The sequence below is a fragment of the Cyclopterus lumpus genome, chromosome 8, assembly GCF_009769545.1.
Source record: "Cyclopterus lumpus isolate fCycLum1 chromosome 8, fCycLum1.pri, whole genome shotgun sequence".
Taxonomy (NCBI): Eukaryota; Metazoa; Chordata; class Actinopteri; order Perciformes; family Cyclopteridae; genus Cyclopterus; species Cyclopterus lumpus.
In genome coordinates this window covers 7,556,388-7,571,080 of record NC_046973.1, presented here as the reverse complement: position 1 = coordinate 7,571,080, position 14,693 = coordinate 7,556,388, and the positions used below count along the sequence as shown (strand labels likewise).

The 14,693-nt window shown below is 48.0% G+C and overlaps 1 protein-coding gene across 5 annotated transcripts; it reads left to right on the top strand.

The window, feature by feature from the left end:
* Nucleotides 1-111: 111 nt before the first annotated feature.
* On the top strand, nt 112-13,930 carry gtpbp1 (GTP binding protein 1). 5 transcript variants are annotated; one of them, XM_034538640.1, is made up of 14 exons: nt 112-539; nt 8,052-8,163; nt 8,278-8,458; nt 8,618-8,801; nt 9,272-9,436; nt 9,527-9,650; nt 9,908-10,022; nt 10,106-10,250; nt 10,396-10,578; nt 10,943-11,018; nt 12,029-12,207; nt 12,721-12,870; nt 13,085-13,135; nt 13,280-13,930. In XM_034538640.1, exons 1-14 carry the CDS (start codon nt 345-347, stop codon nt 13,391-13,393), a joined length of 1,974 nt encoding a protein of 657 aa, XP_034394531.1. In that variant the 5' UTR covers nt 112-344; the 3' UTR covers nt 13,394-13,930. The 5 variants fall into 5 exon arrangements, with proteins under 5 accessions (XP_034394531.1, XP_034394530.1, XP_034394527.1 ...); XM_034538639.1 differs by having other exon boundaries at nt 113-539; nt 10,883-11,018; nt 12,781-12,870; XM_034538636.1 differs by having other exon boundaries at nt 113-539; nt 10,883-11,018.
* The last annotated feature ends 763 nt before the right edge of the window (nt 13,931-14,693 follow it).

The following is a 14,693-nucleotide window of genomic DNA, read 5'->3' as shown; positions in this document are numbered from 1 at the left end:
GTCCACTGCTAATATATTCACATTCACTTTCAGACTATTGGTGAACCGGAAGTAAAGAAGGCGTGTACACACGCTGACTCACTCCTTCTCTATTAATATTGATAAGGTGGAGTCAATTGACTTTTAACCGACCTGAATGTGAACTGACAGCACATAAATAAGTGGCACGTTGTGGTCGTTGTCAGCACAAGTGAGGTGTAACAATGTGACGTGCCTGTCCGTAGCTCATAGACCACGTATTCAGCGTAGCAGCTCGCCGTGGACTCTCCAGCGTGTGCGCGTGTTTTGCTGCCAGCCGTCATCACAACAGCTTTGACATTTATTACTGCGAGGCTGGCATAAAGATGGCATCAATGGCAGCGGCGCACGAGCCAGGTATACGCCCGGGCTCCATACCGCTGGCCGACGCCTTAGTCCCCGCGAGTATATTTGCTCCGGACCGGGGAGGATGCGGGGACGACGCCGAGGACGAGTGCTTCGACGACGGAGACATGTTCAACGGCGAGCTCGAGGAGCGCGGGGTCGACTTCACCAACAAGGTAGCGCGAGGCCCTGCAAGCTAACGTCAGTGGACGCTATGGCTGATCTTGGGAATGAATGAATGGCAACGGAGATACGCGTTTATCGCGCGTTAAATAGCGTCGTAATTACCGAACATGCGTTGCACCATTCTGTCATGTAACCAATGACTAACATGAGTAACGTCACCAAAAAGACGAGACCCGGTGTCTCTGCTCTGGGGGTCGCGTTGGCTGACGTTAGCGGAGCTAGTTGCGGCTAACGCTCAAGTTATCTGTCTGAAACACACGGGACCGTCCGCTGCGACAACGTGTACCGGGTGACACTGCTACCGTCTAAAAAGGCAGGCAGCGCAACATGGCAGACTTTGTTGTCAAACAAACCATAATATTGACGTGACATGGTGCGTTTAGCAACACACACACACACACACACACACACACACACACACACACACACACACACACACACACACACACACACACACACAGGCTGATGTAATACAAGGCAACGAGATAATGGTCTGGTCAGCCTGCTGGACCACAAGCAGCAATAATGCCTGATGGATCAATAAGAAAGAAAAGACCATCAGGCTCCATGTCTAACTGTTAAAAGTTAAGTAGTCAGACCTGTCGAACAAGGAAGAGATTTACACTGTAAACCTGTTTGAGAGTGACAGCAAGTGTCACATGACACATTATAATGTATCACATTACACAGGGTTGCATCTCATTACACATTACAATGTATCACATTACACATTACAATGTATCAGGTTACACATTACAATGTATCACATTACACAGGGTTCAATCTAATTAAACATTACATTGCATTACATTACACATTACAGTGGCATCTCATTACACATTACACAGGGTTCAATCTAATTAAACATTACATTGCATTACATTACACATTACAGTGGCATCTCATTACACATTACACAGGGTTGCATCTCATTACACATTACAATGTATCACATGACACATTACGATGTATCTCATTCCACATTCCACAGTTGCATCTCATTAAACATTACAATGTATGACATTACACATTACAGTGGCATCTCATTACACATTACACAGGGTTGCATCTCATTACATATTACAATGCATCACATTACACATTACAGTGTATCACATTACACATTACAATGTATCACATTACACATTACACAGGGTTGCATCAAGAAGGCAGCTTTGGCTCCTGTCAACTGTATCGGTTTGTGTACCCCTCTGATGAGCTGTGTTGTAATACTTCTTCTAAAATGATAATACTGAACCATGATGTGCTTCATGACCTTCAAATTTACTTTAAAATGTTTAAATTTTAGCAAAACTTCCACACTTTCACAACAAGAAGGTACATTTCTTTTTCCCATTTAAAAAGGTCATCCTGACAAAACTAATACTTTTGTTGAATTTGTAGCTCATCAAAGTGAAAATAGTGGTGACTGTTTAAATAAAACAATAAAAACCAGAAAGTTCAAATGGGAGTGGTCAGCCGTTCATGGCAGTGATACCGGACCTCTGGACACTATTTAATTTATAAAGAACTTGATCCCGTAATTTGTGTTTGTAGGAAACTCACAGTACACCACGGCCAAGTACTTTGTAGCAGCTTTGAGACTATGAAGCTTTATTGATTCATTTAGAACTTTTGTTATTTACTGCTTTTCCAAAATTGGGGGTCATTTTTAATACAAAATGTTCAGGACTTTCTGCCAAAAATCTCCTTAAGTTAAGGCGAAATAGATTTAGATTTAGGAAAATATTATGGTTTCAGTTAAACTAGACGCTTTCTACAAGAAAGCCCTGAAGGCAAACCTCTTCCATGAGCCTCATCGCTGCTGCTCTGCTCTCATGGGACGGTTGCAGCTGGTAGGACTGTGTCATGGTTGAAGCATAGCGCCCTGCGGTCACCCACCAAGTTACCACTGTTAGCTCTGCCAGTACTGTTGCCGTTGTTATCACCGTTAGCACCGTTATAGCAGCGCCCCCCGGGGTCAGCCATCGGCGCATTGAGAACCATTTGAAAGGCGATGGATAAGCTCTGAAGTTTGCATTTAGCTCCTTTAATCTTTGTAAGGCCACATCACTGGGTTCACATGTAACCTTGAGGTGTTTCATGGGAAGAGAGACAGCTGTGTTTGTGTGTGGAGAGCAGCTTTTGAACTTCCCATCCCCTCTAGGTTTAGCCTACTTTCTACTGCGGCATATATTTTGAACATGATAGTTGTCTGAACTGAGGGAAAACTGCCCCCAAGTGTTGCTTACTTTGAAGTCCCTGTGTCTCATGAAAGCAAGCATATTTGGTGCTTTCACCAACTGTTTAACAGTGAACGACACTCGATTCTTGTCACGGATCGAAGACCAGGGACCCAAGCACAATGGACGAAACGGAGGTAGTAAGAAATAGTCCTTTACTGAACAGAATATGACCAATACACACTGGAGAACTTGGTCTCAAAACACAAGACAATCTGGCAGAGGACAAGTGCAAGTGAGGGAACCTAAGTAGTGAGTGACTAACGAGGGAATGGGTTGCAGGTGAGATGGGCGTGAGAACCAGGTGAAGGGAATGAAGGATGATCAGGTGTGAATGACCGGGTCTGAAATGACGAGAGTTAATAGACAAACCGATAAAGAAAACAACTATTAACAGAAAGAAGGTGTGGAGCTGAACTGTTACAGAATCCCCCCTCTAAGGGACGGCTCCCGACGTCCCAAAACAATTGCCACACCGGGTGGGCAGAGGGGATCTGGGGGGGACTAATACTCCTCAGACATCTCCGCCCTCTCCTCATCGGCAGGTGAGTTCTCCAGATCAGAAGATGGCTCCTCATCCTCCCCGATGTCTGCTGCTGCCAATGGGAGAGAGGAAACAGCGTCTGGTTCGGTAGCCCCCTTGGGCCCAGAGCCCTTAGCGGGCTGATCAGGGTGGCTGCGGTGAAACGCTCTTATGAGAGGGGCATCCAGGATGTGTCGGGCCGGGACCCAGCATCTCTCCTCTGGACCGTAGCCCTCCCAGTCAACCAGGTATTGTAACCCTCTTCCACGACGGCGGGAACGAAGCAGGCGGCGCACCGTGTAGGTAAGACCTCCCTCGATGAACCGCGGTGGCGGCGGAGGCTGTACAGCAGGGACCAGTGGACTCTCCCGAACTGGCTTTATTCTGGAGACGTGGGACGAGGGATGGACCCGCATGGTCCGGGGCAGTTTGAGCCTCACCGCTGCAGGATTGATGACCTTCAGGATCTCGAATGGTCCGATGAACCTGGGTGCCAACTTCTTCGCCTCCACTCACAAGGGTAGGTCCCTGGTCGATAGCCACACCTTCTGGCCAACCTGGTAGATGGGGGCCTTGGAGCGGCGCCGGTTGGCTGCTGCGGAGTAACGGTTGGCCGAACTGAGGAGTGCAACCCTGGCCTTGGCCCAGGTACGGTGGCAGCGGCGGACGAAGGCCTGGACCGAGGGGCAGGAAACCTCCTTCTCCAGGGCAGAAAACAATGGGGGTTGAAACCCGTAGGCACACTGAAACGGGGACATTCCAGTGGCAGAGCTGGTCAGGGTGTTGTGGGCATACTCCACCCACAGGAGCTGCTGGGACCAGGATGCTGGAGTCTCGGAGACCAAACACCGTAGAGCGGTCTCCATCTCCTGGTTCTTGCGCTCAGTCTGGCCGTTAGATTGGGGGTGGAATCCAGATGACAGGCTGGCTGTGGCCCCGATTAGTGTACAGAACTCCCTCCAGAATACGGACGTGAACTGAGGACCCCGGTCAGAGACTATGTCCGTGGGTAGGCTGTGAAGCCGGAAGACATGATGCAGAACCAACTCCGCAGTCTCCTTGGCCGAGGGGAGCTTGGGCAAGGGCACAAAGTGGGCCATCTTGCTGAACCGATCGACCACTGTTAGGATGGTGGTGTGCTTGTTGGACAGTGGGAGGCCGGTAACAAAGTAAAGCATCCCTAGTACGCTGGCTCCCAGGATGGCAAGTGAGTCTGGAGCTATGGGCCCACTGGAGGACCTCGGACCTCAGGGTCTGGGGAACGAACAGGCGGTCAGGGGGACAGGAACTCGGGCCGGGCTGGGACTCCAGGGCAGCCTTGACTCTTTCCTCTATCTCCCAGGTGATAGCAGCAACCAAGACGGGGGCAGGAAGGATATTGTCATTGCAAGGGGTGGAATCCCCCTTGCCCACAAACTGGCGGGACAGGGCGTCCGGCTTGACGTTATGAGTACCGGGCCTGTAACAGAGGGAAAAGTTAAACCGGGTAAAAAACAGAGACCATCTGGCTTGCCGAGAGTTCAGTCTCTTGGCGGACTGCATATATTCAAGGTTCTTGTGATCAGTCCAACACAAAAATGGCAGACTGGTCCCCTCCAGCCAGTGGCGCCACTCCTCAAGGGCCAGCTTAACGGCAAGCAGCTCTCGGTTACCAACATCGTAGTTCCTCTCAGCAGGTGAGAGCCGCCTAGAAAAGAAGGCACATGGGTGGAGCTTCTGGTCACTGGCAGCCCGCTGAGAAAGGATGGCCCCCACCCCTACCTCGGAGGCGTCCACCTCAACAACAAACTGTCTCTCTGGGTCGGGGACCTGAAGGATAGGGGCAGAGGTAAACCGGGCTTTAAGGGTCTGGAAGGCCTCCTCAGCCGAGGGTGACCACTGGAACTGCACCTTGGATGAGGTGAGTGCTGTGAGTGGGGCAGCCACGGTGCTGTAGCCACGGATAAATCTCCGATAGAAATTGGCGAACCCCAGGAATCGTTGTAGCTGCTTCCGTGAGTCTGGAATGGGCCAGGACGTCACCGCTGACACCTTGGCAGGATCCATCTGCACGATCCCCTGTCCAACAATGTAACCCAGGAAGGGGACAGAAGAGGCGTGGAATTCACACTTCTCGGCCTTAACGAACAGAGAATTCCTCAGGAGACGTTGAAGGACGGCCTGGACATGGTGAATGTGCTCCTCTCGGGACTTCGAGAAAATAAGAATGTCGTCTAGGTAGACGAACACCTGCTTGTTTAACATGTCTCTCAGCACATCATTCACCAGGGCCTGGAAGACGGCTGGGGCATTGGTCAGACCGAAGGGCATAACAAGGTATTCATAATGCCCAGTGGGGGTGTTAAAAGCTGTCTTCCACTCATCCCCCTCTCGGATACGGACCAAGTGGTAGGCGTTACGCAGGTCTAGCTTTGTGAAGATGGTTGCCCCCCGGAGCAACTCAAAGGCAGAAGAGATGAGTGGGAGTGGGTAGCGGTTCTTGATCGTGATGTCATTGAGGCCCCTGTAGTCAATGCAAGGCCTAAGTGACTTGTCCTTCTTCCCAACAAAGAAGAACCCCGCACTGGCAGGTGAAGAAGAGGGACGGATGATCCCAGCAGCTAGAGAGGAACCGATGTACGTCTCCATGGCCTCTCTCTCAGGTGCAGATAAGGAATACAGGCGGCCCCTGGGTGGGGTAGTGCCTGGTTGCAGGTTAATGGCACAGTCGTAGGACCGATGTGGAGGCAGAGATGAGGCCCTGATCTTACTGAACACCTCCCGATAGTCATGGTATTCCGTAGGCACTCCTGACAAGTCCAACGCAGAGCTGGGGCAAGCGGGCCGCTGAAGTACAGAAGCCCGTTTCAGGCAGATCAGGTGACAGGATGCACTCCACCCCAGGATGGCCCCTGTGGCCCAGTCAATGTGAGGGTTATGGCGGCGGAGCCAGGGGTGCCCCAGGATTAGTGGATGCTGGGGTGACCGCAGGACAAGAAACTTAATGGTCTCATAGTGGTTACCGGACAGAAGCATGCGCACTGGCGTGGTCTGGTGAGTCACTGTCCCTAGGAGGTGGCCGTCCAGAGCGTTGGCTGGAACAGGACAAGGCAGCTGTACCTTCTCGATACCCAGCTGACGGACTAGGTCCTCATCAATGAAGTTGTCGTCAGCGCCAGAGTCAATGAATGTAGCGAGGGTCTGTGATCCATTCGCGAGCAGCAGCTGAGCGTGGAAAAGGGGTCTCTGGTGGGGAGAGAGTCTTGTGGTTCGGCTCACCAGTATCTCCCCTGCTACGGGTGAGCCACGCCCTTTTACTGGACACCGGGATATGAAGTGGCCAGCCCGGCCGCAGTACAGGCAAAGACCTCCCTGCCGACGACGCTCCCGCTCCTCCCGGGTGAGACTGGTGCGCCCTACTTTCATGGGTTCAACCTCCCCTGGTTGGGACCCCAAGGTGAAGCTGGTGGCTGCTGGAGAAGTTCGACGCTGGGTGAAAACACGACGATCTGTCTCCCCCTTGCGTCGCTCCTGTCGCCTTGCCTGGATGCGTCTGTCCACTCGGGAAGTCAATTCTACCAAGCCATCCAAGTTGGCAGACAAATCAAAAGAGATCAGTTCATCCTTAACATAATCCGCTAGTCCCGTCAAAAACACCTCACACTGGGCTGCCTCGTTCCAGTCGCTAAGGCGTGCCCTTGTGCGAAACTCTAGGGCATAATCCACAACTGTCCGGTCCCCCTGGCGCAGTTCCGCTAGTCCCCCGCTTGGATCTGGACCCTTGGAGACCGCCCCGAACACCTTGCGAAGCTCCGCAGAAAACAGCAGGAAAGAACAACAAGCTGGCGTACGTCTCTCCCATTCAGCAGTACCCCAAAGTCGCGCTCTGCCAGTCAGGTGGTTGACGGTGAAGGCCACCTTAGCCTCCTCTGTGGCGAAGGTGTGGGACTGCAGAGAGAACAGAATGGAGAAGTTCGTAATGAATGGGTTGCAGCCCTCGGGTTCTCCCGCGTAGCGCTCCGGGGTTCCCACACGAGGCTCGTGCGTTGGAGCAGGCGGCAGAGAGGCAGGAGACGGAGAGACAGGAGACGGCGCAGAGGCTACGAGCTGGGTCAGAGCAGTTGTCAGTTGAAGCATCTGGGTGGTCCTCGCCTCCATAGCCCGCTCCTGGGCTGCTGTGGACTGCCGCGTCTCCGCGGCGAAGCGGACCATCTGCGCCTCGTGCTGCTGGAGGGCATCCTCGATCCTCTCGAACCTGCTTGCTGCAGAAGGGGGTGCTGGGTCCATGACTGGCCAGATTGTAATGTCACGGATCGAAGACCAGGGACCCAAGCACAATGGACGAAACGGAGGTAGTAAGAAATAGTCCTTTACTGAACAGAATATGACCAATACACACTGGAGAACTTGGTCTCAAAACACAAGACAATCTGGCATAGGACAAGTGCAAGTGAGGGAACCTAAGTAGTGAGTGACTAACGAGGGAATGGGTTGCAGGTGAGATGGGCGTGAGAACCAGGTGAAGGGAATGAAGGATGATCAGGTGTGAATGACCGGGTCTGAAATGACAAGAGAGTTAATAGACAAACCGATAAAGAAAACAACTATTAACAGAAAGAAGGTGTGGAGCTGAACTGTTACAATTCTAACTCGTTGGATAAATGATTTGCTTTTGATCGTACATTTATTGTAGAACAACCACTCCAACAATGGCCAATTTTCTCTCTGTTTCCTCCCCACATGGACAAACCCAATAGCTGGCACTTGTTAGCCCAAATGGAGAGCAGTATGACTCGTTACTTCACCAGCTACGGGACCGAATGGAAGAGGGATGTGGAGAGACCATCTACGTGGTCGGGATGGGCTCAGGTGCGAAAACACAGACATGTTTCTTCCTATTTTTCAATGCACTTTACAAAACCGTGTAAGTTTGTTTATTTACTTCTTGTTCCCCTTCCTCGGGCCTCCACCACTGCGTCATAGACGGTGGTGACTGGGGTCTGGAGGAGAAGGACATGGAGGCCTCAGCAGCCACAGTGCGCTCCATGTGTGAGCAAGTGGATGCCGACCTTATTACTCTCCGAGAGCGGAATGAGGCTGCGGGTTTGGTTCGTGACTATCTGATCCGACGACGTATGGGTGAGCTGGACTTCCTGGAGGTCAGGTGAGTGGTCAGAGATTAGAATAAAAAGGTCTTATGGTTATAAGGAACATGCACAGTACCTATTGCTATGGTGATAGTTCCTTTCTTTTTCACTTCATTGGTCACCCCTTCTTTTATGAGACGTGTCACAAAGTAACTGAATCCTCCTCTATCCCTTAGGGTTGCAGTCGTGGGTAACGTGGATGCTGGTAAGAGTACTCTGCTGGGAGTGTTAACGCACGGAGAGCTGGACAATGGCAGGGGCTTTGCCCGCCAAAAGCTCTTCAGACACAAACACGAGATGGAGAGTGGCAGGACCAGCAGTGTGGGCAACGATATCCTGGGGTTTGACCAGGAGGGACAGGTGAGGGCTAGAGAGGTGACAGAGCAGAGAAGCAAGTTACTGATATGATTGAGCTCAGTGCCACACAATGGGGTTTCCAAATGCATTGACATTCTGAGTAAAATATTGACCGTAAGAGTAGGAGAAGCAGGTTTATCTTTGGAAGGAGCGAAGGGAACAGGCATGTAGAGGATGGCATCCAGGGAAACGAGAAGTGCACCAGCTAATATATCATATAATAGCACCATTAATGCATCATAAATTAGAGTTCAGGTATTCTTCCTCGGGAGCCTTTCAACAGCACTAGGTACTGGTTATTTAGCCTTTATAGTACTTAATACAACAACCAAGAGAGAGATGGGAAACAAAGACATGCTTACTGTTTAATGTGTGCAAGTAACATTCATCTAATAGCACTCCTAGCTTTGACCTTATTGTGAAGCAGCACTTAGTACAAATGGTGTGATATAACTCCGCCCCTGTCTGTCTAGGTGGTAAACAAGCCAGATAGTCACGGAGGAAGCCTGGACTGGACCAAAATCTGTGAGAAGTCCTCCAAGGTCATTACCTTCATCGACCTGGCTGGCCATGAGAAATACCTCAAGACCACTGTGTTTGGGATGACCGGACACCTGCCTGACTTCTGCATGCTCATGGTGAGAAGAAGGGTGTTTTGTCCACTGTGTGCAACAGAGGTTTCCCCGTTTCTTTGAATAAGATATGAATAAATGTTTCTCTCTCACCAGGTGGGCAGTAACGCAGGTATCGTAGGGATGACCAAAGAGCACCTGGGCCTGGCTTTAGCCCTGAATGTGCCTGTGTTTGTCGTGGTGACTAAGATAGACATGTGTCCAGCCAACATCCTGCAAGGTCAGTCCTGTGGAGTTATAACACATTTTACGTTCACATTTGAAAACGCAATGCAACAATGGGAGGAGCTAAAGCATGCCTCAATATGCTGTTATCTTTTCCTGTATGATGTTGCCCCATTGATTGTAATTTGTCATTTGATATGCCGTCTGACTTCATTTGCTCACAAAACCAGACCATCAAAACATTTGGGCTATGCTTATTATAAGGCTACATGCATTATAATAATTGTTGTGCTCTTGCTTTGCTCTTACCAGAGACATTGAAGCTGCTCCAGAGGTTACTGAAGTCCCCCGGTTGTAGGAAGATCCCCGTGCTGGTTCAGAACAAGGACGACGTCATAGTCACAGCTTCAAACTTCAGTTCGGAGAGGTAATAAATCTGTCCCAGTCGGATTCAGAGTAAACTGTAAAATGATCCTCTGTAAACCTGTGTGTGTTTTACCCCCCCTCCAGGATGTGCCCCATCTTCCAGATCTCCAATGTGTCTGGAGAGAACATGGACCTTCTCAAGATGTTTCTCAACCTGCTCTCCTCCAGGACGTCCTACCATGACGACCAGCCTGCTGAGTTTCAGATAGACGACACGTACTCTGTACCGGTATGGTCCAGTGACAAACTCTGAGCACTAAATGCATTTTACTGTGTGCATTATATAAGTGAGGCATATACTGCTACAGGTGCAAAGCTCTAACATCACCCACAGAATGCTATCTAGACAACCGGTTGTGTTCTGTATGTCTCAGGGAGTGGGAACAGTAGTGTCAGGAACAACCTTACGGGGACTCATACGCCTGAATGACACAATGCTACTAGGGCCAGACCCCTTGGGCAGCTTCATCCCCATTGCTGTCAAATCCATCCACCGCAAGAGAATGCCTGTGAAGGAGGTCAGAGGGGGCCAGACTGCCTCATTTTCCCTCAAAAAGGTAGGAAGGGAAGAATCTCCCACAGCAGCATCTAGTGGGGAGGTGTGGGACTGCTTTCATTGTTTTGTTATGATGAATTATTACCTGGCCGCTCAGTCCATGTACAGTAGTCATGTTTTTGGGGGAAGGTTGTCTATTGTTGTCTTGTTTATTGCCCTCACTTATTCCATATTTCACACTCCAAAGATGCTTACATCTAATCTTGAGAAATGATCGTACAACAGTGTTAAAGAACATGACGTTTTTCTTTGTTGCCCTCCCTTCTGTCATCTTCACCCCTCCCATTGCACAACTCTCTGTTTAGATCAAGCGTTCGTCCATAAGAAAGGGCATGGTAATGGTTTCCCCGAGGTTGTGCCCGCAGGCTACTTGGGAGTTTGAGGCTGAGATCCTGGTACTGCATCACCCGACCACGATATCCCCCAGATACCAGGCCATGGGTGGGTAACAAAGACACAATGACGAGGCTTCATTGCCTCCTTAACGCACCATAAAACACACTTCATTCAAACTGAATACCACACGTATTTTCACCGTTAATCAGTAACTATGGTTTGGTCGAAATCCTTAATTCACAGAGTAAGATGTGAGAGAATGCCGACTCTACAGGCGGTTTTCTCCCTCGTGTCGGCTGCTCATGGATGAGCCGCCTTTTTGCAGTGGCTTGTTGGTGACTTCCACTCCTTTTTAGGAGGAAGACCATTGAATTAGAAACAAACATTTCAAAGTCACCCTGCTGATCTTAGTTTAGTTTATCCATTTTATTTTTGGGACCCTTAAAAGGTCTCCAGCACACCTCTGTTCCGTTTCCAGAGGAAACCTTCATGCATAGCAACGCTCACGCGTCTCTCTCTCTCTGGGTTGTCATCGGCAACAGCATGCCTGCCCACCCTGACATTCATTACAGCAGAAAGAGTCCATTTCTTTCAGCATCGGAGAGCAATTTGAGCAAAGGCCACCAGTAGTTTGCTCTCAGCAGCTCAGACTCTGGTTTGCACTGACCATTTCTCCCACTGCCTATCTCTGGCTGAATATTAGACTCAAAACTCTGTAAAAAATCCATGTCCATAACACCTATCTAACATCTCTGCACTACTTTGGGAGGCCATGTTCACGGTTGGAAAGTAACACGAGCAAAGAGAACAAGGATGTTTTATAGCGGCGCTGCGCCCCACAGCTACTGAAGCTGAGAGCAGCACTCTGTAGTTCTTCCTCATACCAAGTGAGTCACCGGGAAGTGGAAGAACTACGGATTCTGCAGCTGAGCCCCGGCCACACCGAGGAGATCAGTAACAGCTGCAGGCGTTTCTCACACTATCGATCCAACTCTGAAAGATACAGTCAATTTTCCTTTTCTAAGCAATAAGTGCATGTGTGTATTTTGGTGTATCATCTTGCAGTATGCATAAGAGTCATTTATTATTCTTTTTTTCCCTCACCCACCACTCAGTCCACTGTGGCAGCATAAGGCAGACCGCCACCATCTTGTCTATGAACAGAGACTGCTTACGGACAGGGGACAAGGCTTCGGTCCACTTCCGCTTCATCAAAACCCCAGAGTACCTGCACTGCGACCAGAGGCTGGTGTTTAGGGAGGGACGGACCAAGGCTGTGGGCACCATCACTAAGGTAACGGAACAAGGCCTTATGCTGACATGACTATAGTAGTTCAAATATATGTATTTTCCCCATTACAATGATTTGCCAGTGCCTAAAGCCCAAATAATTAAATTATCTGAAATGCTGATGGCCAATTTCCACAGGGTAAGAGCAGAAAATAGCATTTCCAAGGATTATTCATTATATTTAACTAAGTAATCCCATTTGCACAGACCACTATAACCATGTTATGTAACCAATATATTTTCACCCGGCATTTAAGAGTAGGAAAATAACATATTCCTTGTTTAAGAGCAACGTTTTTGTAGAAAAGACAAATAATTGTTGCAAAGAATTTAAATAAAGGCCATGTCTTTGTGATAATTACTACACCGACTTCCTTGTGAGTTATCCTTCCCAGATATGGTTTCAGGCTGAGAAATGTGGAACTTGCTGTTTTAATGAGCATTAAAAAAAAAATCATGTGTAGCTGATTCTCTTCCTATCTTGCTCAGACTCAAATATTGACTCCATTCTTTGCAGCTGCTGCAATCCACCAATAATTTACCATCCAATTTTAAACCTCCACAAATCAAAATGCAGTCTACAAAGAGGGCACCGCCGCGAAAAGAGGACGGCACCATGGCAGCCGACGATGAAGTAGCAACGATAGCACAGTCGGCAACACAGTCGGTGAGACAGCAGTCAATTAAAAAGTGACTTCATGAAGTGCGGCCGTTTTTTCTTGTGTCCTAACATTGCTGCTCTCTTCTAACTTGTTAACTGCTCTGTGTCCTCCTCCCTTTTGTCTTGCAACACATCCTGCTTTGTCTTCTTTCATCCTGAACTTTAACTGTCACTCCTTCACACACACGCCGTCCTTTGCTTGCGTGGCCGGCCTCCTAAGGGAGAGGGAGATGAGGAGCCTCAGATAAAAGAGGGCAACAAAGAGAACAAGGTAAAATGGGTCAAGCCCAAGGAACAAGACAAGTGGAGGACATGAAGAGGGGGGATTGTGTTTTACTAGTTGAGTTCATAGCTCAATACATTTGGAGTGAATAATGTTTTCTGGTCTTGAAGGTGTTTGTGTTATCTCTCACAGCCAAAGACTGGAGGAGGTGGGAGGAGGAGAGGTGGCCAGAGGCACAAAGGAAAAGGCCAGAACAGCAGCACCACCTCCACAGCGGCTCCCTCCTCAGGAATCGGAGGTTCCTAAGCTGCTCTGTTGTCCCTCCCTCTCTGCAGTCACCCCACCAAGCGTCTTCATTCCACAAACCCTGAAGGATAGAGATGTTTGGAGTGAGACACTCCTTCGTCTCCAGGTCCTACATTTTATTTATGGATTTTATTTTTTTGTAAAAAGGGAACACAAGGATGTACGTCCCAAACCAAAATACACCTGCAATGCATTTTAACATTGGCTGCCTTTTACTATTTTGAATGGTCTGGGTGATGGGAAGCAGTGTGATATGAGGTTGGCCTCACTAAGGATGATTTATTTAATTGTACGCATATTTGACGAGTCTATGGAATCTACTCATTCCTCTGGCTCAATGTCAGTGGAAGGGAGGCTAAACCCCAAACAAGAATCCAGTACCAATATGAGCAGCTCTACCTGAAGCTCCCAATGCATTCCGAAAAACAATTAAATGTACTATTAATACTGCATATGTAAATTAGATGTTAGTTGTGCTCCGATTGGAAAGATTCCATTGTACAAAATGTATGCAAATAATAAATGAATGTAGCAGAAGGTAGTGATTTTGAAATACATACATATGTGTGTGTATATATATATATATATATATATATATATATACACATATACATATATATATACATACATATATATACATATACACATATATATATATACATACACACGTGTATATATGTATATACATATGTATATACATACATATATATATATATATATGTATATATACACATATATGTATATACACATATATATATATATATATATATACGTATATCCATATATATATATATATATATATACACACATATAGAAAATAAGCGATTGCATTTTATAATTGTCAGTTATTTATTTGGCATACATACAGAATGTTCACTCTTCAACCTACGCTCACTTGCACTCTTTAGATTCAGCAGTATCCATCATGCTTCCACCGTCAGTCAGCCACGTTACACACCGTATACAGTTATTACAGTGTTATTACAAACAAACAAAGCACATAATCTGGTCACTCCAATAGTTGCTCATGATTATAAGACATGCAGTGCTCCCAGTGCTACTTGTAAGTCTAGTACCCCATGCATTATGGCATGTTGCTGTTAACATGTGATATTTTAAAAACACACTTTGCCGCTAAAAGAAAATCCTGACCATTAATAAACAGGCTTTACTGAACTTTTAAAACTGATTCTTTTTTTTTTATGTGCATTTTTCTCAAATTACATTGAACATCTTAATGCTGTGTATTTTACAGGAGGGAAACACATATTTTAACAGGAGAACAAGGTTTAACTGATTC

What these genes read in the sequence shown, in the direction of transcription:
- gtpbp1 (XM_034538636.1), top strand. Translation starts at nt 345, where the DNA reads ATGGCATCAATGGCAGCGGCGCACGAGCCAGGTATACGCCCGGGCTCC. An exon ending in GGGTCGACTTCACCAACAAG is followed by an intron (nt 540 to 8,051) that starts GTAGCGCGAGGC and finishes CAAACCCAATAG; the next exon opens with CTGGCACTTGTTAGCCCAAA. An exon ending in ACGACACGTACTCTGTACCG is followed by an intron (nt 10,251 to 10,395) that starts GTATGGTCCAGT and finishes TGTATGTCTCAG; the next exon opens with GGAGTGGGAACAGTAGTGTC.